This window comes from Limtongia smithiae (genome assembly GCF_038497785.1).
Source record: "Limtongia smithiae strain NRRL Y-17922 unplaced genomic scaffold V1518scaffold_1, whole genome shotgun sequence".
NCBI lineage: Eukaryota > Fungi > Ascomycota > Lipomycetes > Lipomycetales > Lipomycetaceae > Limtongia > Limtongia smithiae.
Genome location: NW_027117622.1, coordinates 219,558 through 242,102, shown reverse-complemented (window position 1 = coordinate 242,102; position 22,545 = coordinate 219,558). Strand labels below are relative to the sequence as shown.

Below are 22,545 nucleotides of genomic sequence, written 5' to 3'. Positions count from 1 at the left end.
AGTAGAGAAACGGAAAAACACGGAGGGTGGTATTGGATTTGTAGACGCGCGCGCTTAGTCTCCGCCGATTTTTTTTTGCGTAGTCGGTTCATATAACAGTCATGTGACTATTGGGAGTAGGGCTAGGGCCGGAGTGTTTCAATTTCAACTGATCACCTCCGCAACCTTCACAGAATCACTGACTCGAGCGTTGTTGATCCGTCGAAGCCTTCTCACTAATGTACACGTTAATTCTTTGTATTCGTGGCGTTATTTGCTGCTAATTATTTACGCAGGTCGCGACCGCCATCACCAACGAAGAGCTATGCGAGCCACCGTTCGGTCGCCGTTGACCGTCAGACAAGGTCACCCCCGGAACGTGGTCGCTCCCGTACTTCGCGCGGCTCGCGTACACCCTCTCCGGCTCCCGTGAAGAACGGCAACACGTACGCTGTGTCGCCACGAGATAGGTCGCGCTCTGTGGCCAGATCACGGTCACGGAGTCCCACGCGCAGTCGAAGCAGAAGCTACGACTCGCGGTCGTCGAGAAGTTATTCTCGGTCATATAGCTCGAGGTCACGGTCGCGAACGCCGAGCGGTGATGACCGCTCACGGAGTCGGACTCGGAGCAGGAGCTATGATTCAAGGTCACGGAGCAGAAGTCGTACGCCGTTGTCGAAGAATCAGTGGCGTCGGTCGTCGTATTCGCGAAGTCCACCTGCGCGGAGAAGGTCACCGGAGCTGGTATGTTTTTTTGAGTTGGCTCGCCAGAACGATTTATTAACGGTTGTATAGATAGTTGTCGAGAATCTCACAAAGATCGTCACTGAAGCACATATACGCGAGATATTTCAAGCATACGGTCGTATTACTTATGTGCAGCTTCCACGACAACGTAAATCAACCGAACAAATTACCCATTTGATCTCAATACTAACGGATCACTAGCTGCATTCGGAAACCGCAACACATGCTACCTTGAGTACGACTTCGACGACGACGCGCGCAGCGCAATCAAGCACATGAATGGCGGCTACATTGATGGCGTGCAAGTTGTCGTGAAGGACGCGCCTCCAGGACAACGATCACAACCCCCGTTATCGTCGCGTCGGCCGTCTGCGTCTCGCAGCAGAGACTTTGACAGAGGCGGTATACGGTCCGCCACCGACAACGGCACTGGCGGCCACAGTCGCAGGCGTCCTGTGGATAGTTACGTGCCACCACCCCGGATCAATGACAGGCGTCGTTCGCGAAGTCCATTGCCGCAGCAGATGTCTTCGGTTTCGCACCGCGACCGGCAAGTGCCGACCCATATTCCGTCATCGTCGGCGTATCGTGACGGCGGTGTTCGGTACAGCTCCTCGTCGCGAGCACAGTCTGACAGATTCAGAGGCAACGACGACCGTCGCGATGATCGTCGCTGGTCTCGGTATTAGTATATCCATTGTTGTCCTGTATTTATACGATTTCGAGGATGCTATTTGTACCCCATGTCGCCTACGTCTTGGAAATGCAAATTTACGTACAGTGTTAAGTTTATTTATGCACAACAACTCAAATGCGCCTTTTATGTACAAAATCACTAGTATAACAAAATGGTACGATTAACTCCGACATATCAAAAAGCGATAACCCAATATGCAGACTTCGTTGAATTTATAGAATCACCACAACTTTTGAATTTCTGGACTCGTCCGCGACAGATGTGTTTCTGTTGTTATCCGTTGTGTAACCGACACTGGCTTCCAATTCGTGAGTCGACACCACACGAGAAAGAAACGTGACCTTACTCGGATCCGCAAATGCTTGTATGGCAGCCTGTGAACCGAGGACATACACTCGTGAGAGACCAGGGAAGTGAAGTCCCGTAATGTGGCGCATGCCACAGATGATAAAATTGGGGTATAATAAAGTGTCGGTTTGGTTGCCGAAAAACATCTTCTTCGTATCGATGACACGGTTCTTGAACATTAACTTGGTTCCTTCAGGTTGAAACTGCAGGATTGCAGAGGAAATTCCCTTTTGTATCAATTTATCCACGATATCCTGTTTTGGTACGGTATCCGGTACAATAATCAAACCCCGCTTCACTGTATCCGCGTCGTATTCCACTTTAAGCGAGTCCACAAGTATCTCCGCAGTGCTGCTTGTGAACACGAAAGGTCGCTTATCCCGCGCGTCTATCACAGAGCGGTGCTGCATATGCATCAGCTCGTCCAAAGTACCTTTCTCTGCTGCATTGATGAACTTGACATCGCCACCCGGCGGCTTTGGCGAGCGTAAATTTGCGATGCCATAAAGTTTCGTGTCCTCTGGCTTTGTCCATCCTTGCTCCTGCGCCACAGTCTTGTACAACTTTTTGCTCGATTGCACAGATGAAGATAGCACCACGACCTGTGGTTTCACGTCGGGAAGCGAGTATACGTCGAGGACTTGACGTAATAGTTTGAGGATGTAGTTGACGACGCCAACTGTCCGTGCAGATTTCTCGCTCCTCTTGACCTTTCTCAATTTTTTCTTCTTTGATCGAGATGGCTCTTCGACATGCTCGTTCAACCGTAGTAGTGTCTCCGCGTTATCAATCGCAAGCGTGCGAATAAATGATAGATTCAGGTACTGTCGGTCTCTATCATTTCCAAGTAACTCGACCATCCGATGCGGTGTTGCGATCAAAATATGGGGCGTTGGGTTCTTCTTCAGCCGCTCAAGTTGCGAAAGCATCGTATTCTCATCCGAGCGGTATAGAAATTGCACTACACTGTCAACTGGAACAGTCGCGTTTCCGGAGCGCAGAAAGGAGGCGATCTGCTCGATGTACTGGAACCCGAGTTCCTGAGTAGAGACGAGGACGAGCGAGGTGACGCTTGACAGAGGCGTTTTGAAACGATTTTGAGAGAGTAGGTGAAGTATTAACGCGAATGTTTTGCCGGTCCCGGGAGGTGCGACGCCGATGAATGAAAACTGGCCTTGCAGCGCCGAGAGGAGCGACGTCTGAACTTTGGTCGGGGCGTATGCGATCGGATATTGCAATTTAAGGCCTTTCAACACTTCGCGACGAATGTCAAAGTCCTAGGGTTTGTAAGCCAATACTCTCTGCGGCAACGTGCAACTGTACTTACGCCCCATGATACATCTTTCCCGGACAACAACTTATCCGCGACTGTAGATCCTTCGTCCTCATGACGTTCTCTGTATACACTCCTAGTCTCGCGTCGTGGCGTCGGGAGGGTATTAAATCCTAGTTTGCGATTTTGCTCGCGGAAATCGAGAACGTCTTCGAATAGTAGGGCGTCGTCGGTGCCGTCATCGGCGGAATATTTAGATGTGGTAGGCTGGAAAGATGTGGACTGTTGAGCACGAGATGTGGATATTTGCGCAGGCGACAGTAGAGATAAGTGCCGTAATGGTGTCCGTAAATTTTTTTTCTCCAGATTGGTGGTGTCATCTGTCGCCGTAGTTGCTGCTGCTAGAATAGAACTTGCAGTAATCGAACTCGAAGTGTCGCTGGCTCCATTTACAGTCGCTGCAACATCCTCCAATGGTATCAATGATTCTGATTTTCCGATTTGCAATTCAGTCGCATCTCCGTCCTGAGCGACATTCGAATCAGACCCCGTCGCGGCTGTTCGACTCGCGCTTGATTGAGCAGTCAAAGCTTCCATCTCTGAGGCGACAACTTCGGGTGCTATCAGTGGGGCCAACGTCTCTGAAGCCTCAGTAGTCACTAATTTATCTTTTGCAGCCGACGTATGTAACCCGCACCGCCATGTCGGATATTCTAGTCGCGCTGAAGCCGAAGAGATCCAGATCATCTGCCATCGCCGTCGTACTGGTTGCTGCAGTTCTTGATGAAGACACCGTGACCACCGCGTCGTTGAGCCACAGTTCAGCGTAGTAGACGCCCGTGCGCGCAGTTCGATGTCCGCTGGCACAGTGTACCAGCGTCGCATAATACCGGCAATGAGGGCGAGATGTTGAGGAAGGCAGTGAGTTGGCGGTGCAGGCGCAGGTTTTGCGAGCTCATCTCGAATCTCGAAATTTTATGTCCCAGCCACCAGTCTGACCCGGGAGCGGGTCTCCTGATCCTGGAAATGGCATAGAATAACGAGCGACACTGCAACTCTCTAAGGCATTTAACAAGAGTCTATGGGTCAAGTTTACTAAGTAATATTGTATGATAACTACTATGTTAAACGCTTCAAATTGGTGGTGAGCGTTGTAGCTGTCACTTCGACAGAGGAACGTAGAGACGTACGGGTCCGCAGACCCAGGTCAAACTCGCATCATGCGGCTTGCCGGGAATCAAATACGACTACGAAGTTCACGATGCTCATCTCGCTCGACCATCACCACGTGCCACACCAACTACCGCTAACAACGACGACGACAACAACAACAGTGCAATGCGTATTCTTGCTACATGAGGCGTCGTTTACCGCAGAAGTTAAATTAAGTTAGTGCGGTGGCGCACAGAGGTATCAACAGGCACACACGGCTATTTGGCACGCTCTTAGCAGGTGACGACGAGATATGTCGACGTCTTCGTTGACGCCAGCGCGGTCGCGCACGGTTTCGGGATCGTCAGTAAGCTCAAGTTTCGCAACATCAGCAAAATCAAGCCCTGGTGCCACTTCGATAGCTTCTACAAGTGGGAGCGTGCGACTCGACGCTCCCAAGCTTGCACGTACGTTACATGTTGTTCGCGCCACCGGAAACCGAGGTTCTAATTGCTAACATATTTGAAGCCGACATGCGTCGTCAATTCTACCGCGACCTACAAGGCCTCACACGCTACGTCGATCGTGACCTGCGTCAACGCATAACGTCGGTGCACGCGAACGCGAAGCATATATCAGCGCAATCCAAACATATCAGAGTACAGACATACGCTGTTGCTAAGGAGACACGGAAGTGGGAGGAGCTCGCGTCTAAAGCGGCGCTTGGATTGAAGGTTAGTTACGTTTGGGGAGAACGGACAATTGGATGGAAGAAGCTGATGAGTGAGCAGGAGGCTGGTGATGTACAGAATTGGGCGGAGATTTTAGAGGTCGAGCTTAGTGCGCTCGAGGAGACTATGAGGCTCGTGATTGAGAAGGAAGAAGCGGAGGCAACAGCCAAGAAGCAGCAGAGCAAGAGGTAGCTACACACCACACACACTCATGGCAACACCTACATGAAACAATCAATACGCATCTCGTGCAAACCAGCGGACTTTCCATAAATCAATAAATACAAAATAATCAAGGAAATAATATCAGAGGCTGGGGGAAGAGAGACTTACAACGACAAACAAAACGAAACCCACACGCCGTCGAAATCTTCATAGAGTAGCAAGTGGTGCCGCGGGTACAGCGACATTTAGAAGAGGATTTTTACAGGTGAATTACATTTACAGAAGCCCTCCTTCATCAGCGGTTGACAGCGGTAAACCCGCCGCCGAAGGAAGCATCCTCCATTTCCTCGTCCTCCTCGTCCTCCGAGTCCGACTCATTCTGCGCTGGACTATCCGCATCAGCCTGTGAGCCATCGCCAACACCAGCTGCCGCTACAGCGTCCGTCTCATTGCCGTGCGGAGCGGGTGAGCTATACCGCCCCGCTCCAGCCGCCGCCGGCGTCGCGGAGTTGGACATTGGCGGTAAACTTCCTGGCGCGACGTACGCCTCCATCTCGCGATTATATCTCGCCTTCTCGGCGTCGTACAGATCATAAAACGGCTTTCGTCCTTCATCGCCCAAATCTCGCCACGCCTCCGCCATAGCGCGGGTAAGATCAAATGGCTCAGAGTGGCCCTGCTCAAGTTGGGCACGCACACGTTCTTTCTCGTGATCGCAGAAGATGATGTACGCGTTCTGTGGTCGCTTTGGCGCGTTAGGATCGCGGGCAACTACTGGTTTCTTTTTGGATGCGGAGGAGGAGCTGCTCGCGCCAGCGGGAGCAGCGCCAGATGTCGACGAGCCTTGTACGCCTTTCCCGCCGGCTGATATGTTGGAAGAGATGGCGTTGCCGGCATTGGAGAAGGCAGTGAAGCCGCCTGTCGCGCCAGAGTCGCCGGAAGGAGACATCGAGACGTCTGAGAGCCTGCGTCGGTGTTTATGGATGCGCGGGGGCTGTACAGGGCTATTAGTTCAAGGCTGGATCACATCATAGAGAGAAAGCCGTACCGACGGAGGTGGCGAGGGACTACCCTCGGAGTCATCGACTTTGAGAAATGTGCGCTCCTCGAGCTTCTCGAGTAGCAGCGCGCGCTCAAGACGCATGCGCTGTACGGCGCGCTTAGACCGGGCAAGACGAAGGGTGAGCACACCATTGTCATCCTCAATTTCGCGGATCCGTCGTTTCAAATCCTTGCATTTCTGCTTGTACTTGATCTCTGATGATGGATTAGCACAGAATCAGGTGTCGAATGTGAGTCAACAACGGAAGCAGTCGGGAATGCGAACGGACCTTCAGACTGGGGGATGGAGGGCGGGGCGGCTAGCTGTTGGCCTCGCGGGGGCTTCTGACAGACGTCGATTAGCGTGAGATGAGGGCGGAAATGGCAAAAAAAAAGTGAGCCAGACCTTGCTCATGATGATTGTGTTGGTGCCGTGATGGTGGCAACAGAGGAGTCGTGGTCGCAGTCGACGACAAGGACTACGCTGGGACGGCGCAAGAACTGCCGGCCTCCACTGGCGGTGACAACTGCAATGTGAACGGACGGTGGCGTGGACCATCAGCAGAGCACATAAATGTACTGGACTAAGTGAACACGGCGATTCTTGAGAAGAATAGCCATTGAATACTCTCTACACCACATCTCTACGTGCTTACTTGCTGCAGACTGCTGCTCGCTGGCACTCGCCAGCGAACACTGGCTAGGCCGCCCGTCTGCGACACGCCTCGCTCTGCGGCGGTGATTGTACAAACACCTCGCGCTTACATCCACCAGCCCCTTCTGCTGACATTACCAGACTGGCGCGACTCACGCGCGGGACTCCTGGAGAACTGCCACCCAGCATTATCATCAACCATGGACCAGTCAGTTGTCGTCGCGGTTGATCTCGATGTATTTACTCGGTGTCAAGACGCATTAGATCGCGAGTAAGTTCACGGTGGCTGGCTCTTCCGTATATTGACTAACCAAGTTTTTAGTGCTGAGATCAGAGAAGTACGAGCGCTCTACTGTGCGATCCAACAAGATCAAGCTCTAACTTTAGCAGGACCTTCGCACATTGACAAAAGCAGTCGAGCAACATACGCGGTCAGTGCTCTCGATTCTGTCCACTGCTCATTCTACCCCGGCTTCGGCATGTACGTCCCCAACTCAGATCAACCCCTCCAAGCCACTAACGCTATCGCAGTCGGACGCTTCCAAGACCAAACAAAGCAGTCGTTTCACTTGCAACGAGAGGCTATCAAGGCGCTTGGTAGAGTGGCGTCACAACATCCGTTTTACAAGTATAATCAGATCTGGAGTCGTGCGCTGCAGAGTGCTGCGTTTGCGGCACTACTGCGTGACTGGCTTGTGACTGAAGGAAGGACACATGCGGACGGAAAGCTCACGACTATTGAGGCCGTGTGTGCTGAGTTAGGAGGTGTGTAGCTGTGGTGCCGTCACAGCTCAGTCTGCTAACACTGTACGATTCGTAGTTGATCCAAACCCAATGGGACAGGACAGGTTCCATCTTGCGCTGGAGGAGTACTTGCAGGCAACAATCTCGCTGATTAACGAGTTGGTATGTTATGTGAGGAGTCACAATTAATAGGAATCAGATACTGACCTCCGGCAGAGTCGGCTCGCGGTCAACTCAGTGATCATGGCGGAAGGCGGCGACTACTCGACGCCAGTGCGGATCAACTACTTCATCAAGCAGCTGCAGGCCGGATTTCTGATGCTCAACCTAAAGAACGACAGCCTGCGGAGCCGTGTGGACTCGATCAAGTACGACGTGAAGAAGGTCGAGGAGGTGATTTACGACCTGTCCTTGCGTGGCCTCATCAAGCATTAGGAATCTGTAAATAGACGTGTATACCCTAACCGGATGACGTATTCGCATAAGGGTGTTGTGCTTCGGAGGTTTTTAGCCTGCGCCGGGACAGCCGGTGCGATGATGCGTCTGTGGCGTACTGCGGTTGTAGTCATGATCATCGTGCAAGGTGGAGAGAGACAGCGAAATACCCGCTTGCGAGAGCGCTCCCGCGGAGACATATACCAGGTCGTGCTGATCCAGAGGATACCCGCGAATACGAGCGGTCGCGCGGAATAATTTGCGCAGAAGCTGCTGGTGCACAAGAGAGCGGGCAAGACGAGCCAGGGCCGCCAGGAAGGCGCGCCGGAGGCCGTGCTGCTTCAGTCAGCAGCCAGTGCTGTGCCATGTTGTTGCTGTGGGGAACAGAGTACGGGTCTATTGATGCCGAGTGGCGCACGTGTTCCGCCCAGGATACCCACAACAGACGCATTCCGCGCCAGATAAGCCAGGGCGGGCGGGCATAACTGCACAGCACCGTGCCAGATGGCACCACAGCTGCCGCCCGACTTCGCAGGTGGGCGTTATCGTATCGGCGCAGGGGCCTTCGTGAACTTCGACTACGCCGCGTCGTGTTCGCATTGCTGCGCCCATGTTCTCGCCGCCTCCCTCTCTCTCCCTTCCCTTCCTCTCCCCTTCCTCCCCTCCTCGCCGCCACCGCACCTGCCACAGTTCGCAATGTTCGACCGGCAAACCGCGCGATACGTCTCCCTCATTGCCGGCTTCTGGGTCTGTATGTGCTCCCCCGGTGTCGTCTTACTGCGCGCTTCGCAACTTCCCGTTCGCTTCTATAGCCGGCCAATGCTAATCACCTTGTTCCCATACAGCCCTCGGCTCGGGCACGCACTACGTGTACTCTGCCTATGGTACCCAGCTTGCTGCCCGACTCGGCTTCACCGCCACTGAGTCCTCCGTCATCGCAACCCTTGGTTCCGTCGGTGTCTACTTGTTAGTCTTACCCCGTCTCGTATCGCTTGTTGCTTCGCCAATGCGCGAATTCGCAAATCAATATTCCAAGCGAACATAACACTGACTCCCCTCCAGCTCTGGCCCCGGTGCTGGTGTCGTTATTGATCGGAAACTCCCTCATGTCCCGATTATGATTGGTGGCTGCCTCATCTTGTTTGGCTACATGATGATGCGCTACGCTTTCGTCTCTGAGCTTCGCTCTGTCGCGTTCGTTGGAATCTTCATGGTCATTGCCTCTTCCGGCAATACATTCGCCTACCACGCTTGCGTCAAGTGCGCCGCCGTCAACTTCCCAGAAAAGCGCGGTACCGCGACCTCTATTCCGGTTGCCGGGTACGGTCTGTCTGCGCTGTTTTTCTCCCAGATCGGCAATGCCGCGTTCCCGGGCGACACCGGCCGTTTTATGCTTATGCTGCCGCTGCTCTCGTCCGGCCTTGTCTTCCTAGGCCTGCCGTTTGTTCGCCACATCACCGTCCAGAAGCTTTCCGATGTTGAGGACCCCGTCATCATTCCCGCGTCTCTTCAGGCCGAGACCGATGCCCTGCTCAGCACCACTGTGTCGGTTGTTTCGTCCGACAACGCTTCGTACGAGAAGAGCAAGGAAGCTAACTACGCGGCCATCTCTGAATTCGAGCGTGCTGAGTCTTCCGCCCCGTCCGTCAATACCGCGGAGGCAGAGTCCATGGTTGATGAGGTTGTCCTCCCCGATGCCAACGAGATTGACATCCATGGCTGGCAACTCCTGCGTGATGTGCGTTTCTGGATGCATTTTACCATCTTCTGCATGCTCGCTGGCTGTGGTCTGATGTACATTCTCTCTGCTGGTTACATCCTTCGTGCACTGTTCATCTACCGCAACCCCTTCATCACCCCCGCACAGCTCGCCACCAACCAGGCAATCCAGGTCTCGCTTGTATCCTCGTTCTCGTTCATTGGTCGCATCGCTGCCGGTTACGCTGCTGACCGTCTTGTCCGTCGCGGTTACCAGCGGATGTGGGTTATCGTTGTTTCCAGCGTTCTCTTCACCTTCGCTCAGATTGGCGGTCTTACCATCACGTCCTCGCGCTTCATGTGGTTCATGTCCGTCTTCAACGGTCTCGGATACGGAGCTCTCTTCGGTTCTTACGCATCCATTATGTCTGAGCTCTTCGGTCTCCGAAGATTTTCCGAGAACTACGGCTATTTAACTGTCTCCACCGTTATTGGCTCGGATGTATTCGCGTTTGCCTTCGGTGCTATCTACGACAAAAACTCCTTCTTCATCGACGAGGAGACTGCCATGATGCCCTACGACACTCCTTTCAACTCCACTGTCCGTCGCTTCGGCTCCCAGGTTGGTCAAGTTTGTCCGCTCGGCCGTGACTGCTACCGCTCCGCTTTTGCCATCACCCTTCCTGGTGCCGTCATCGCTCTTATCTTGTCGTTCGTTGTCATCCGATTCGATTACAGACGTAACCTTGCTCTGCTGGCCGATCTTGCTGCTGGTCGTGTTGAGAAGCACGCACCCGAAGTTGCGTATGGCGATGAGGAGCCTATCCATGAGCGCTATGTTGGCGAGGAGTACATTGAGGATATTCCTGAAGACGAGGATGCCGAGAGCGAGGACTAAATTGCTCTTTCTCTACGGACTGACGATTTGACATGAAGGGCATAGCAAGCCTTTTGTATTATTCACAGACTCACTTAACGAACCGAACCTTTCTTTCGGTTGCGTTTATCTTGCATGTTATTATATTCATCATCATCTCTTCCTTTTCACGGTATTTTTTAATTTTCTCTGGGTTGATTTCATCGTGCTCTAGCGCTTTGGCTCTATTTTCATTCGGGTCTTAATATTTGGCATCTTGGTTTGCACTGCGGAGTGGTTGTTTTTTACTATTATATATTTGTGCTTTTTTTCTTTGGGATCTTGCTTCACTTGACTAGACTTCTCTTTTCACAACACCTTTTTATACACGGGGGAAACTATTTTCATGGATTTTTGCCGGGAAGAGGGAAGATCATACTCACATACTATAGGAGAAGAAAAAAAGGAATTCGACAGAAGGCTGCTGCTTGCATATGATCGTGATGATTGGTGATGGATGGGTTGCGTTGTAGTTCAGAGGCAGTTCTAGAGACTGGGAGAGTAGTAGTTATAAATGAAGCTGACAAATCAACTGAGAACGTAGTGTTCAAGTTTAAGATGTTGTACGGACTGGAGGACGAAATTATATGCGATTTCTATAAGTGAACAGCGCAGCATCACCGGCATTTTGGCTACGAAAGTTACAGTTTCTCAAAATAAAGGCTACTAACAGTTTCATGAGAGCCTGCTTATAACTCCTCAGTCCTCTATTCGAGGTGCAACGCAGCCTGCTGTTGTACAAATGGGAATTTTCAATATTGGCATAACTAACCCACAGACAATGACTTTTTTGAATCCGTATGCCACAAGACAACAATTACAACATGACATCATGAACAAAGACTAATGATTTACAACAAGGCGCCATTTTCCGTAACAAGCCGTCAACCAATCCCAAAAACACTAGAACCGCGCTCACTCCGGTATAGGGGCCGCAGGCGCGGTGTCATCCACCGTAAAAGTCGGCGCTTCAGCTCCCTCCGAATGCCTCAGACTCCACGCGAAGAAGTAAATAAGCACTGCGGAGGGCTGTCCGATAAAGAACGAGAACCAGAAAATACAGTTCCCGAACGCGGCGGCCCACGGCTTACGTAGCCGCTCGAGCGGCGCCGTCGCCTGGATGAGCGGGATCTGGAGCAGCATAAGCGTGAACGCGACGAAGATGACGTTGTGCGTCGGCACGCCGACAGCGACTTCGTGGAGAGCAGCGGAGACGAAGAACACCATGACTGAGCTCGTCGTGGGACGCCAGCCTCGGCGCACGAGGGGAACGTAGATGTGACGCCGGAAGTAGTTCGTAACCGGCTTATTCCACAGCCGCCAATACTCACCCACGGATCGTGAATTCCACCAATCATCGTAAAACTCCCTATCCCCAAAGCGCATCACCTCAGCAAGTGCGTTCAACAAGGAATGGAAAATGCAGAAAAACCCAATCAACCAGACCGCCATTGATATCGTCGCAAGTTTCAGCAACCTCTCAACAATCCCAACAATCTCGAGATTGTGCATATGTGCAAGACTGTTCTCCAGCGTCGGGACCGCATACTGCACCGACAGAAACCACACCAGCACCGACGACACGAAAATCTCAAGCGCCCGTTGCGCAAAAAAACTGACACGGAACTTTGGCGAGCGTGGGTACATCGGCTGGTACACCAGCGTGGGTGCCCACCAGAAGTACGTCAAATTCCCGAGCGTCAGATTCTGCGGATACGGTGCATCGCGGTACATCCAAGGGACAGGCTCGGACAGCAGCAAGAGCTCGCGCAAATCTCGGTTGGTGAGCGCGTAGGATGCGACTTTGAGGCACACAATGATCGAATGGATCATGCAGATCGTGCCGAGCATCGGATTCCGCATGCACGTGTATACCGCGATCGTCGTGTACACTAAACACGCGAGCGAGTTCACTGAGTGCAGAAACACGACGAGTCGCCACATGTGCTTTGGCTTTGGCCGCGGGAACATAGCACCCATACTATGAGTACGGCGAGAGCGCGTAGAGGATTTCTTGCCGTTCTGTGGTGCGCGTAACTTGATCTGAGAGATGTAGTTGATAGTCGGGATCGCGATTAGCTTTTCGATGCTGAGCGCAATGAAGAGGTGCAGCGGCACCGCGGCAGTGAGGAAGAGGGTGAGCAGGATGTCGGAGCGCGAACCGAGACCAGAAAAGCCAATCAATACGCCATACTGCGTTGTTAGCTTTGCTTTATAGAAACAACAAGGCGAGCTACCTTTGTGTAGTTCTCAATCACAAGACGCAGATTGCTCACGACTGCAACGATTAGCACCATAACCAACACCGTACACAGACAAGGACGCACCGAGCACAATCATAGCAAGATTCCGGAATCCCACAAAACTCGGCGTCGGAGCTGTCGAATCCCGTGATAGAATGCTGCCCTTAATGACATGGTGAATGGGGTATATGTGGCTGAATTTGGGTAATGACGGGGCTGGTGCTGCTTGCTCTGGGCTGATCTCAGCGACCTCAAGGGTGTCTTCTTGCGCACCGGCGGTGGTGTTCTCGACATCAAGGGTTGTAGACGCAATAACAGCCGGCGACGGCGACTTTGCTCTGTGCGAGCCCTTCGATGTGCTGCGTCGCTTATGCACGCCAGCGCCACTGCTGGTGCGGGATGGACTTCGCGGTTGTGGTTGTTGTGCGGTGGTAGTTGCTTGTGAGATCATCGTCAAGTATAATCACCGCGTATAACTAGGTATGAGTGTTCGCCTGTGGATTTGAAATCGCCGTGCGGGGTGCTACTTTGCAGGGCTCCTTGCTGCCTGCGCGGGAGGGGTCGCGGCCTTGGCAAGCACGAGCGACTGAGGAGTTGCTATTCCGACTGAGTGTGCGCGGTGCAATAATGGAGCGGCAATGCCGGCACAGTGGCAGTAAGCCAAAGCCAGAGAACTCGCGAAGATCCACGTAGAGGGAATGAAAGAAAGGGAAAGAGGGGCCGTGACGGTCATGGACGTGGTCCGGCGGGCACGGCAGGTCGCGGTCGCTCGACACAGAGTTTCTGCCATGTGGAACGTCAGACGCGTCGACTCAGTCGACACGACACGTGATGTCTAACCTGCGGATCGGCAGCGCGTCGGCTCTCCCGGTGCCGATCGCTGCGGCAGTTCAGTAGGTTACTCCGTCAGTAGTTCATATTCGTAAATCTAGTTACATATCGTACACCAGTATTCGTACATAGCTTTGCGATCGGCGCGGTCGGTCAGCGACCGATCTCGACTCGACCGCCGCACCGCGCGACAAACCTAACCCGATGTAGGACCCTAAAACAACCGCCGTTGGCCTTTCTCCAGCTTTGGCGCTTTGGATTTGGCACGCACGCTCGTCCCGGGATCCTTCCGCTTGGCTGAACTTGTGGAGGAGGCAGCAGAAGTGGCGATGGAAGCGGTAGTCTGCTCCTCGGCGCGGAGCTGTTGCTCCAGTGCGAGCGCGTAGTGCCAATCATCATGCTCACGCTTCTCCTCCGTCTTGACCGCGCGCCCACAGTCCTCACAAGTAATAACTTCGTTATCATCCTCCTCGTCATCCGCTTCATCCACTTCTACGTCAACCTGCTTCGTCGGAGCAAAGTAACCATTGATCGGCTTCATTCCCGCCATCGCGGCGGCAAAGCCCGTGACGGAGAGCGACAAGTTCGCGCAGGGATACATCGCCGCCATGCCGGCTTCTTTCTCGGTGAGCGCGTAGAGCGTCTTTGCGGCTGAAAAGAGTACTTCTTCGAGCGTGTCGAGGTTTGAGGTGGCGGTCGCACCTAAGGGGATAGGCATCTGCTTCGAATGAAACCCCCCGCTCGTGCCTAACTTGCGATGATGCAGCACCAGCGTGGCCGGATATTTCATTGTCACTCCGGTATCCCGCGCCTCTGCTGCCGCGTCGCGTAGGCGACTGCTGATGTCCGCGACAAATATGCGCAGCCACTTCTGCGCTTGCTCAGACGACCGCAGCGGCGGGCGGAAATTCTTTGCCGAGAGCATGGACTTGGAGGCAGGCACGAGTTTGACCTCAGAATCGTCGACACCGCGGATCACGTTGTAGAGCCAAGTGCCGGTGTCGTGGCCGAGTTCGGCAATGAGCTGGGGGAGAGGTACGAGCAGGAGTTGTGGGATCATGAGAGAAGGGGTGGCGGATTTCGTGGTGGTTGTCTGTAGAGGCGGCTCCGCTGTATCGTTGTCGGGGGCATCCTCGTCTTCATCGTTTTTGTCGTCGACTCCTCCGAACCGTTTTGCAACAGCAGACCCCAGTTTTCCCCCCAGTCCTCTCAGTTTCCTCAACGACGTGCCCGCAAGAAACGCCGGGACCGCAGCGGTACGCAAGATAGTTTGGTTATTCGGCTTCTTGTACGCGCTGCAGAGCTTCGCGAGCACCCTGTTTGTCGCGATGCCTGCGGAGCATGTGTACTTCAGCTCGCTTAAAACACGCGCGCGAAGGTCGGCGACAATATGGCTTGCGAGCATGAGCACGACGTCGTCCCAGTCGGCGGGGGTGGTGGTGGTGGTGGTGGCGGCATCGGGGGAGGGATCGGCAGTGTCGAGCTCCGCGGCGTTAGGGTCGATGGGGAAGAGGGTGCCGGTGAACGAGACATCCGGGGGAAGCGGACCAGGAAGTGGGAGGAGTGTGTCACCAGGGGGATCATTGTTGATAAACGCAGCGATGTGCGGAAAGTGCTCGCAGACAGCGTCGTGCACCAATGCCGACAAATCCAGAAACGCCTCGTCAATACCCGCGTACTCGACCCACGCACACGTGGCGCGGAGCATTCGAAATATTTTCGCCGACTCGATGCGATACGGATCCAACGACACCTTATGTGATGCGACATCCGGCTCCCCGTCGTGATATGCCCAGTGCGCTTCACCCTCTTTCCAGGTGGCCACATGCGCGAGCACGAGATGAGGGCACTTCTTCCGCGCGTCGGAGATGTTCTCATGCCGCGAGATGCCAAATGCGCGCGCGGCGTAGTTGACTGCAATGAGCGACTGCCACTGTTGACAAGCCACGGGGGTGTCGGGGGAGAGGCCGAGGCGGACGCACTCGCACTGCGCGTAGAACGCGTCGAGATCGACGTGCGCGACGACGCGCAGCGGCGAGTGCGCGCGGCGGGCGGCAGTCGGAGCCGGCGCGGAGGCGGCAAGAGCGGCGAGGTTTCCGGCGGTGAAGCGGGAGGCCATTACGGAGCAGCTCCGGCGGAAGACGGGGGACGGACCGCCGGAAGGGAGGAGTGCGGGGCAAGTGCGGGGCGGAGTTTGTCCTGCGGGGCTCTGCCGAGGCGCCGCGCCACGTTCGACGCCGCACCGCACCGCCACGCGCGGCGCTGCACTGCCGCGCTTCCCCGCCCCCGCCAAAACTCCCCGCCTTCTCGATCCGCCTCCGCCGGACAGCACTTATTTATCCCCCGGCCGCCGCCATGGCGCTCCCCTCCGCCATGAGCAACGACTGTGCACCAGACGACGACATGCGCTCCATCCCCCGCGCCTCCTTTCGCGCCTTCTCCACCGCAAGCGCCTCCCGCGCGCCGGGTACGCTCTCCCGCTTCCCCTACCCTTCCCTCGCCGACGAGGACGCCTTCCTTGCACAGCAAATCGCAGAGATCGAGCAATGGTGGGCATCTCCGCGCTATGCCGGCATCACTCGGCCGTACTCTGCGAGCGACGTCGCCACGAAGCGCGGCACCCTCGGTGTCCCGGCGCCGTACCCGTCCTCAGTGCAGGCAGATAAGCTCTTCGCGCTGCTCACCGCGCGCGCGAACGCTGGTCTGCCGGTGCACACCATGGGTGCGATCGATCCCGTGCAGATGACGCAGATGGCCGCGTCGCAAGAGGTGCTATATGTGTCTGGCTGGGCGTGCTCGTCCGTGCTCACCACCACGAACGAGGTATCGCCCGATCTGGGCGACTACCCGTACGACACCGTGCCCAACCAGGTGGACCGTCTCTTTCGCGCGCAGCAGCTGCACGACCGTCGCGCATGGGACGAGTGGGTTGCGCTTTCCCGCGAGGAACGCGCGGCCCGAACCGCGGCGGGCAAGGGACGCATTGACTACCTCCGACCGATCATCGCGGACGCGGACACCGGCCACGGCGGCCTTTCCGCAGTCATGAAACTCGCGAAGCTGTTTGCAGAGCGCGGTGCTGCGGCGATACACATGGAGGACCAGCTGCACGGCGGCAAGAAGTGCGGCCACCTCGCGGGCAAGGTGGTTGTCCCCCCGTCGACACACGTCTCGCGACTCATCGCGACCCGCATGCAGTGGGACATCATGGGCTCGAGCAATCTTGTTATCGCGCGGACGGACGCCGAGTCCGCGAAGCTACTCTCCTCGTCGGTTGACCCGAGCGACCACGAGTTCATCCTCGGCGTGACTACGCCAACAAAGCCGCTTGCTCAAGTTCTCGTTGAGGCGGAGCAGAAGGGAATCTCCTCCGCGGGCTTGAACGAGCTGGAGACCGCGTGGATGAAGGCCGCAGAGCTGGTCACCTTTGACGAGGCCGTCTCCCGGGCACTGACTGCCGCGGGCAAGAGCGACGTAATCGAGGCGTGTGCGGCGGAGATCAAGGGTTTGTCCAACTTCGACGCGCGCGCAGTCGCGGCGAAGCACCTTGGCGAGGAGGTATATTTCGACTGGGACGCGCCGCGCACGCGGGAGGGTCATTACCACGTCGTCGACGGCATGGAGCCGGCGCTCAAGCGCGTGCTCGCGTACGCGCCCTACGCGGATCTGCTTTGGCTCGAGACCAAAACCCCTGACGTTGCGCAGGCGAAGGCGATGGCGGCCGCCATCCACGAAAAATTCCCCGGGAAGTGGCTCGTGTACAACCTCTCCCCCTCGTTCAACTGGAGCGCACACGGTTTCTCCGAGTCCGACCTGCGCGAGTTTGTGTGGGAGCTCGCAAAGTCCGGCTTCGTGCTGCAGCTGATCTCGCTCGCGGGCCTGCACTCGGGTGCGGCGATCACGTACGAGCTGTCGACGCGGTTCAAGACCGAGGGCATGAAGGCGTACGTGGACCTAGTCCAGCGGCGGGAGAAGGAGCTCGGCTGCGACGTGCTGACGCACCAGAAGTGGTCCGGCGCGAACTACGTGGACGGAATCCTGCAGAACGTGCAGGGCGGCAGCGCGAGCACCTCGAGTGTCGGCGCCGACTCCACGGAGCACAGTTTTTAGTGTAGATACAAATGCATTGGCGGTGGTATACAATCTCGTTGTGGACAATCTCGTTGCGGACCTCTAGTTCTGGGAGCCCTCGGCGCCCTTGCGGAGCTCGTGGAGGAAGTCGAGGAGACGCATGCGGACCTTGCGGGCGAGGACGGCGGACGGGGAGTTGTCGCTGGGCGAGGGCGGCGGGGGCTGTTGTGAGTGTGAGCGCGAGAAGTGTACAAGGGCGAGCGGTGAATCCCACCAGCTGATCAAGCAGATACTCTGCCTCCTCGATCGTGAGCACAAGCGGGCCTCGGTTCATGGCGGTGGTGGTGAAGAGGGAGCGGGGCGTCGCGGGGAAGCCTGCGGCGGCCCCCCTTGTAGCGGGTGATTCGGCGTGACTCGGCGTGACTCGTGTGATCCGCGCGGGGAAGACGGCGGTGCGCGTGGCGCGGGCGTGGCGGTGCGCCGGCGGGGGCGGGGAATTTCCGTACACCCCGCACTCTGCGCCTACCACCGTCCACGCGCAGCCCCACCATACTACCGCCCCGCGGCAGCCAATCACGGCACTGCGCCGGACTCGCGCCGATGAGCGCTCCGGCGGAGCGCACTTTTGCGCTGCTCGGTGGCGGCGTATAACTGGTCGCGCTGCCGCTGTTGGTTCTGCTGCACGCACCCACCGGCACTGCTGCAGATACAATACCCCGCCATGTCGCTCGCACGCCGCCTTCTTCCCCGTTCTCTGCCCGCTATTCACACCCTCCCTTCCTCCACCAGCCGCCGCTTCTCCGCCATGGCCGCCGCCCGCTCCGCCATCGTGACCGACAACGTGCGCCCCGCGCCGGACAAAGTCCTCCAGGACATCGCGGACTATGCGCTCTCGTACGACATCGCCTCTCCGCTCGCCACCGAGACCGCGCGCCTCTGCTTTCTCGACACCCTCGGCTGCGGCCTCGAAGCGCTCAAGTACCCCAATTGCGCCGCCCTCGTCGGCCCGGTCGTTCCCGGGACGGACATCGCCACCGGCGCAAAGATCCCGGGCACCCCGCACCAGCTCGATCCCGTCCGCGGCGCGTTCGCGATCGGCACGATCATCCGCTGGCTCGACTACAACGACTGCTGGCTCGCGGCAGAATGGGGCCATCCCTCCGACAACCTGGGCGGCATCCTCGCGGTGACCGACTGGCTCTCCCGCACGCACAAGGCGGGAGGCCACCCCGCCATCCCCTTTGCACGTCAGTTCAAGATCGCAGACGTGCTCGATGGCATGATCCGCGCGCACGAGATCCAGGGCAACATCGCGATCATGAACTCTTTCAACGCGGTTGGTCTTGACCACGTCGTGCTCGTCAAGGTCGCCACGACCGCCGTCGTCTCGCGTCTTCTTGGCTTCACCCGCGAGCAGACCATCGACGCGGTCTCCCAGGCCTGGGTGGACGGCCAGTCCCTGCGCACCTACCGCCACGCGCCAAACACCGGCTCGCGCAAGTCCTGGGCCGCCGGCGACGCAGGCTCGCGCGCAGTCAACCTCGCTCTCCTCGTGCAGAAGGGCGAGGGCGGTCTTCCCTCCGTGCTCACCGCCAAGACGTGGGGCTTCTACGACGTGCTATTCAAGGGCAAGCCCTTCGAGTTCCAGCGTCCCTACACCTCTTACGTCATGGAGAACGTGCTCTTCAAGATCTCCTTCCCGGCCGAGTTCCACGCGCAGACCGCGGTTGAGGCCGCCATGACCCTGCACAAGCGCCTCGCAGCGCAGGGCAAGTCTGCCGCGGACATCGCATCAATCCACATCCGCACTCAAGAGGCCGGAAACCGCATCATTAACAAGACGGGCCCGCTGTACAACTATGCCGACCGCGACCACTGCATCCAGTACATGACCGCTGTCCCGCTGCTCTACGGCCGGCTCACCGCGGACGACTACTCTGACGCGATCGCATCCGATCCCGCCATCGACGCGCTGCGCGCGAAAATGACGTGCGAGGAGGACCCGGTGTTTACGGTCGACTACCACGCGCCCGACAAACGGTACATCGGCAACGCCGTCAAGCTCACACTGAACGACGGCTCGGTGCTCGAGGAGGAGGTGCACTACCCCATCGGCCACCGTCTTCGCCGCGACGAGGGCACACCGGTGCTCCTCGCCAAGTTCGAACGCCATCTCCGCGGCCGATTCCCTGAGCACCAGGTCCAGGCCATTCTTGAGAAGTCCGGCAAGGACATTCTCGACCTCGACGTTGACGAGTACATGGATCTGTATTCCACAAAGTAGTTCATTTACCGCGCATCAATACACTTACAACCGACTCTGCCGCAAATACTCCAACGCCTGCTTTACCCCCCCAAGCTTGACAAACATCTCCTCCAGCCTCAATGCCAAATCCGTATCCCCTGCCACCCTAATCCTCCCCGTTGTGACACCCTTCAACCCAGTCAGCCCGCCTGTGATATACTTTACTAACTCACGATCTTCAAGCTCAAGCACAACCACCGGAATCCCGCTTGCTTTCCCTCCAGGAGGGATCGCGGCGTGATGAACCTGAGGCGTAGCAGCGCCGCCAGGGAAGAGGATGCACCATTCGTCAACCACACGGCCGTGGTATAGAATCGAGAAGATGAAGTGAGCGCGTAAGCCGCGGGGGAGGTGCACATCGGTGTTTATCCATGCCGTTGCAAGACGAGTGGCGAGCTCAGGAAACAAGATCGTCGAGGTCTGCCGTGGTCAGTATGCAGTTGCTGTGTAGAGGCAATGGAAACGCACGAGCACGCGGGGGTTCGACTTCGTGGAGGTACTCGCGTATGGCGACTGTAGTGCGCGCGAGGACATCGCAGAGGTCTTCATCTTTTCGGTAGCACTAACAAATAGCACAGCAAGAAGAAGAGTGTTTGACTACATCTACGATCGCGATCTGGCCGGCGGCCACTTACCAACTTGTCGCGCAACAAGCAGTCGCGTCGCGTCAACGTCGATCGCTGAAAACGCGGGGTAGAAACCTTAAATCACAGCAGCGGGGTCTGTACCGAGTCCGCTTCTTCGTCGCCTCGACTTAATCCACGCGTCCACCCCAGTACATGACTACAGTCTATACACACTATATGATACAAAATACACACATGCGCCCACAGGACGCAGACGCATGACAAAACCCAGCGACGCCGAATAGCACAAAAAATATCACGATACACAAAACTTTGGGTGCCGGTGGCCTATACCACCATCCAACCCGAGAACAGAAGCATGAGAATCAGCGCAACACTGGTGACAATGCCGGCGCCGGCGCGGTCACCCGTAGTGATCACGCCATCATCCGAATCGTCGTCATCCGAGCTCGAGTCTGATCCGTTGGTCGATGAGCCGCCTGTTGTGGCAGTGTACGGCGCCGGCACATCACCAATCATGAGGTTTTGGACAACTTCCAGTGCGCCCATCTCCTCGCCCAATCCCCACTCGCCATCCCAGTAGCCCACCATCCAGTTCATCCCGCACGTCACGCCATCCGTGCCGCCCGTGCAAGAGGTGGCCAGGCCCGCGGCGGTCTTGGTCAGGTGCTCCATGATTGTGTCGTAGGTGAACGGCGCAAGCACGGCGGTCAGGCCCATGTACCGCGCGAGGTACGCCTTGAACGACTTCTGATCAGTGTCGCACGAGAGCGCATTCTCACACGCGACTTCGTACATGATGCCGCTGGTCGAGTTGAAGAACACATGCAGTCCATCGAGGATATTCTGGGTGCGGTTGTACCACACTTCCGACTCCGTGTAATTGTATAGGTACGCCGAACCAGCCAAGAAGCACGCAGCATTGTATGACCACTGGTATGCCTTGATGTCGGTGCAGTTCTCGCTCACGTCCGCGCCGTCATAGAAGTAGTAGTAATCCGTGTTCAACAAGCCGACCTCTTCCATCCAGTCCCACGTCCGCTCCGCCCATTCCACATATGTATCATTGGACGAATACCGCGCGAGGCGCGAACCCAGCAGGAAGAAACCCGCATTCGAGATTGTGTTCTTGTAGTCATATCCGTTGTTGTACTCGAAAATCTGCCACCGCAGCCCACCGCCGCAGCTCGCCGTGTCCCATCGGCCCGCGAGCTCGTCATACACTGTCACCGCCAGCTCAAGCCACTGCGGGTCACTTGAGTCGGGGTTGGTGAAGTTGCGCTCTGCAGCCGTCATCACCGCGAAGGCCCAAAACTCTTGGTCGTCGTTGCCCTCGGACGTCGTCTGGTTGGCAGGTTGGTAGTTATCGTCCGAGCCTACCTGATACAGCAGCGAGCTCTTGACCTGGTCGTTGTACGTGGTATCTCCGGTGATGAACCAGTACGACAGCAGCGTGTCCCACGCCGCGCCAGCCTCCCACCAGTAATACGGGCTCACAAACATGCCGGGGGTCTCACCGGAGATGTTGCCGTTGTAGTACGTCATCATGCCGTGAGAGAACGTGAATGCTGCGTTGAGGAGCGAGCCTGTCCAGCGGCGGTCAGCATTGCATTGACGTAGAACAGACGGAGAGAACAGAGGGATATAGGGGAATGCTACTTTTGCTGGTAGTGTCGATGTCCAGCGCAGCACCGCGCGGGAGCGCGCGAGCAGCGAGCAGTAGACACGTCGTGAGCAGCGCACGCATAGATACAGATGGCGCGAGCATGGCCACGATGTTGTGATGGTGGTGGTGGTGGTGATAGTGGGGAAGGCGGTGAAGAACCAAATCCAGGCACACGCAGCGCGCGAAGAACTACTTCAAAACCCAAAGACGTCGTCAGCAAAATTCCAACCGCTCCCATTTTTAGCAACGCGGCATTTCTTT

The 22,545-nt window shown here is 56.4% G+C and overlaps 13 protein-coding genes across 13 annotated transcripts; 6 read left to right on the top strand and 7 right to left on the bottom strand.

The window, feature by feature from the left end:
- The first annotated feature begins 96 nt into the window (after positions 1-96).
- Positions 97-1,558, top strand: V1518DRAFT_5908 (uncharacterized protein). Its single transcript, XM_066906633.1, has 4 exons — positions 97-220; positions 276-723; positions 775-874; positions 928-1,558. Coding segments are annotated over exons 1-4 (1,038 nt in total). The 5' UTR covers positions 97-218; the 3' UTR covers positions 1,416-1,558.
- V1518DRAFT_408300 (uncharacterized protein) lies at positions 1,497-3,980 on the bottom strand. Its single transcript, XM_066902096.1, has 2 exons — positions 3,099-3,980; positions 1,497-3,048 (listed from the first exon to the last, which is right to left on the bottom strand). The coding sequence occupies exons 1-2, from the start codon at positions 3,927-3,929 to the stop codon at positions 1,636-1,638; spliced, it is 2,244 nt and encodes a 747-aa protein (XP_066761738.1). The 5' UTR covers positions 3,930-3,980; the 3' UTR covers positions 1,497-1,635.
- Positions 3,981-4,326: 346 nt separating this feature from the next.
- On the top strand, positions 4,327-5,238 carry V1518DRAFT_408299 (uncharacterized protein). Its single transcript, XM_066902095.1, has 3 exons — positions 4,327-4,663; positions 4,725-4,930; positions 4,988-5,238. The coding sequence occupies exons 1-3, from the start codon at positions 4,510-4,512 to the stop codon at positions 5,117-5,119; spliced, it is 492 nt and encodes a 163-aa protein (XP_066761737.1). The 5' UTR covers positions 4,327-4,509; the 3' UTR covers positions 5,120-5,238.
- Positions 5,150-6,638, bottom strand: V1518DRAFT_408298 (uncharacterized protein). The gene is made up of 4 exons (XM_066902094.1): positions 6,540-6,638; positions 6,424-6,475; positions 6,141-6,349; positions 5,150-6,086 (listed from the first exon to the last, which is right to left on the bottom strand). Exons 1-4 carry the CDS (start codon positions 6,546-6,548, stop codon positions 5,388-5,390), a joined length of 969 nt encoding a protein of 322 aa, XP_066761736.1. The 5' UTR covers positions 6,549-6,638; the 3' UTR covers positions 5,150-5,387.
- Positions 6,639-6,988: 350 nt separating this feature from the next.
- On the top strand, positions 6,989-7,967 carry V1518DRAFT_402733 (Translin; the record flags this gene model as incomplete). Its single annotated transcript, XM_066901843.1, has 4 exons — positions 6,989-7,059; positions 7,111-7,553; positions 7,609-7,694; positions 7,749-7,967. 4 exons carry the CDS (start codon positions 6,989-6,991, stop codon positions 7,965-7,967), a joined length of 819 nt encoding a protein of 272 aa, XP_066761735.1.
- A 654-nt stretch (positions 7,968-8,621) lies between these two features.
- On the top strand, positions 8,622-10,563 carry V1518DRAFT_439622 (major facilitator superfamily domain-containing protein; the record flags this gene model as incomplete). Its single annotated transcript, XM_066906405.1, has 4 exons — positions 8,622-8,718; positions 8,813-8,933; positions 9,030-10,405; positions 10,466-10,563. The coding sequence occupies exons 1-4, from the start codon at positions 8,664-8,666 to the stop codon at positions 10,561-10,563; spliced, it is 1,650 nt and encodes a 549-aa protein (XP_066761734.1). The 5' UTR covers positions 8,622-8,663.
- A 664-nt stretch (positions 10,564-11,227) lies between these two features.
- Positions 11,228-13,615, bottom strand: V1518DRAFT_408286 (MBOAT, membrane-bound O-acyltransferase family-domain-containing protein). The gene is made up of 3 exons (XM_066902093.1): positions 12,909-13,615; positions 12,819-12,859; positions 11,228-12,774 (listed from the first exon to the last, which is right to left on the bottom strand). The coding sequence occupies exons 1-3, from the start codon at positions 13,273-13,275 to the stop codon at positions 11,497-11,499; spliced, it is 1,686 nt and encodes a 561-aa protein (XP_066761733.1). The 5' UTR covers positions 13,276-13,615; the 3' UTR covers positions 11,228-11,496.
- A 107-nt stretch (positions 13,616-13,722) lies between these two features.
- On the bottom strand, positions 13,723-15,823 carry V1518DRAFT_408283 (uncharacterized protein). The gene has a single exon (XM_066902092.1). The coding sequence runs from the start codon at positions 15,772-15,774 to the stop codon at positions 13,870-13,872; it is 1,905 nt and encodes a 634-aa protein (XP_066761732.1). The 5' UTR covers positions 15,775-15,823; the 3' UTR covers positions 13,723-13,869.
- A 152-nt stretch (positions 15,824-15,975) lies between these two features.
- Positions 15,976-17,798, top strand: V1518DRAFT_408282 (isocitrate lyase). Its single transcript, XM_066902091.1, has one exon. It carries the CDS (start codon positions 16,011-16,013, stop codon positions 17,763-17,765), a length of 1,755 nt encoding a protein of 584 aa, XP_066761731.1. The 5' UTR covers positions 15,976-16,010; the 3' UTR covers positions 17,766-17,798.
- On the bottom strand, positions 17,797-18,083 carry V1518DRAFT_5607 (uncharacterized protein). The gene is made up of 2 exons (XM_066906627.1): positions 18,001-18,083; positions 17,797-17,948 (listed from the first exon to the last, which is right to left on the bottom strand). Exons 1-2 carry the CDS (start codon positions 18,058-18,060, stop codon positions 17,829-17,831), a joined length of 180 nt encoding a protein of 59 aa, XP_066761730.1. The 5' UTR covers positions 18,061-18,083; the 3' UTR covers positions 17,797-17,828.
- A 191-nt stretch (positions 18,084-18,274) lies between these two features.
- V1518DRAFT_408281 (MmgE/PrpD family-domain-containing protein) lies at positions 18,275-20,149 on the top strand. Its single transcript, XM_066902090.1, has one exon. The coding sequence runs from the start codon at positions 18,448-18,450 to the stop codon at positions 20,008-20,010; it is 1,563 nt and encodes a 520-aa protein (XP_066761729.1). The 5' UTR covers positions 18,275-18,447; the 3' UTR covers positions 20,011-20,149.
- V1518DRAFT_408279 (uncharacterized protein) lies at positions 20,000-20,682 on the bottom strand. Its single transcript, XM_066902089.1, has 2 exons — positions 20,500-20,682; positions 20,000-20,451 (listed from the first exon to the last, which is right to left on the bottom strand). Exons 1-2 carry the CDS (start codon positions 20,578-20,580, stop codon positions 20,035-20,037), a joined length of 498 nt encoding a protein of 165 aa, XP_066761728.1. The 5' UTR covers positions 20,581-20,682; the 3' UTR covers positions 20,000-20,034.
- V1518DRAFT_408278 (glycosyl hydrolase family 76-domain-containing protein) lies at positions 20,683-22,449 on the bottom strand. Its single transcript, XM_066902088.1, has 2 exons — positions 22,278-22,449; positions 20,683-22,204 (listed from the first exon to the last, which is right to left on the bottom strand). The coding sequence occupies exons 1-2, from the start codon at positions 22,384-22,386 to the stop codon at positions 20,946-20,948; spliced, it is 1,368 nt and encodes a 455-aa protein (XP_066761727.1). The 5' UTR covers positions 22,387-22,449; the 3' UTR covers positions 20,683-20,945.
- Between the last annotated feature and the right edge of the window lie 96 nt (positions 22,450-22,545).

What these genes read in the sequence shown, in the direction of transcription:
- V1518DRAFT_408300 (XM_066902096.1), bottom strand. Translation starts at nt 3,929, where the DNA reads ATGCGACGCTGGTACACTGTGCCAGCGGACATCGAACTGCGCGCACGG. An exon ending in GGAAAGATGTATCATGGGGC is followed by an intron (nt 3,049 to 3,098) that starts GTAAGTACAGTT and finishes TACAAACCCTAG; the next exon opens with GACTTTGACATTCGTCGCGA.
- V1518DRAFT_408278 (XM_066902088.1), bottom strand. Translation starts at nt 22,386, where the DNA reads ATGCTCGCGCCATCTGTATCTATGCGTGCGCTGCTCACGACGTGTCTA. An exon ending in CATCGACACTACCAGCAAAA is followed by an intron (nt 22,205 to 22,277) that starts GTAGCATTCCCC and finishes GCCGCTGGACAG; the next exon opens with GCTCGCTCCTCAACGCAGCA.
- V1518DRAFT_408282 (XM_066902091.1), top strand. Translation starts at nt 16,011, where the DNA reads ATGGCGCTCCCCTCCGCCATGAGCAACGACTGTGCACCAGACGACGAC.
- V1518DRAFT_408298 (XM_066902094.1), bottom strand. An exon ending in CTCCATCCCCCAGTCTGAAG is followed by an intron (nt 6,350 to 6,423) that starts GTCCGTTCGCAT and finishes ATCCATCATCAG; the next exon opens with AGATCAAGTACAAGCAGAAA. An exon ending in GTCCCTCGCCACCTCCGTCG is followed by an intron (nt 6,087 to 6,140) that starts GTACGGCTTTCT and finishes AGCCCTGTACAG; the next exon opens with CCCCCGCGCATCCATAAACA.
- V1518DRAFT_5908 (XM_066906633.1), top strand. An exon ending in GGAGAAGGTCACCGGAGCTG is followed by an intron (nt 724 to 774) that starts GTATGTTTTTTT and finishes ACGGTTGTATAG; the next exon opens with ATAGTTGTCGAGAATCTCAC. An exon ending in TGTGCAGCTTCCACGACAAC is followed by an intron (nt 875 to 927) that starts GTAAATCAACCG and finishes ACGGATCACTAG; the next exon opens with CTGCATTCGGAAACCGCAAC.
- V1518DRAFT_5607 (XM_066906627.1), bottom strand. Translation starts at nt 18,060, where the DNA reads ATGAACCGAGGCCCGCTTGTGCTCACGATCGAGGAGGCAGAGTATCTG. An exon ending in AGTATCTGCTTGATCAGCTG is followed by an intron (nt 17,949 to 18,000) that starts GTGGGATTCACC and finishes CACTCACAACAG; the next exon opens with CCCCCGCCGCCCTCGCCCAG.
- V1518DRAFT_408286 (XM_066902093.1), bottom strand. Translation starts at nt 13,275, where the DNA reads ATGATCTCACAAGCAACTACCACCGCACAACAACCACAACCGCGAAGT. An exon ending in TCTTGCTATGATTGTGCTCG is followed by an intron (nt 12,860 to 12,908) that starts GTGCGTCCTTGT and finishes TAATCGTTGCAG; the next exon opens with TCGTGAGCAATCTGCGTCTT. An exon ending in TGATTGAGAACTACACAAAG is followed by an intron (nt 12,775 to 12,818) that starts GTAGCTCGCCTT and finishes CTAACAACGCAG; the next exon opens with TATGGCGTATTGATTGGCTT.
- V1518DRAFT_408281 (XM_066902090.1), top strand. Translation starts at nt 18,448, where the DNA reads ATGTCGCTCGCACGCCGCCTTCTTCCCCGTTCTCTGCCCGCTATTCAC.
- V1518DRAFT_408299 (XM_066902095.1), top strand. Translation starts at nt 4,510, where the DNA reads ATGTCGACGTCTTCGTTGACGCCAGCGCGGTCGCGCACGGTTTCGGGA. An exon ending in CGACGCTCCCAAGCTTGCAC is followed by an intron (nt 4,664 to 4,724) that starts GTACGTTACATG and finishes ACATATTTGAAG; the next exon opens with CCGACATGCGTCGTCAATTC. An exon ending in AAGCGGCGCTTGGATTGAAG is followed by an intron (nt 4,931 to 4,987) that starts GTTAGTTACGTT and finishes ATGAGTGAGCAG; the next exon opens with GAGGCTGGTGATGTACAGAA.
- V1518DRAFT_408279 (XM_066902089.1), bottom strand. Translation starts at nt 20,580, where the DNA reads ATGAAGACCTCTGCGATGTCCTCGCGCGCACTACAGTCGCCATACGCG. An exon ending in AGTCGAACCCCCGCGTGCTC is followed by an intron (nt 20,452 to 20,499) that starts GTGCGTTTCCAT and finishes TGACCACGGCAG; the next exon opens with ACCTCGACGATCTTGTTTCC.
- V1518DRAFT_408283 (XM_066902092.1), bottom strand. Translation starts at nt 15,774, where the DNA reads ATGGCCTCCCGCTTCACCGCCGGAAACCTCGCCGCTCTTGCCGCCTCC.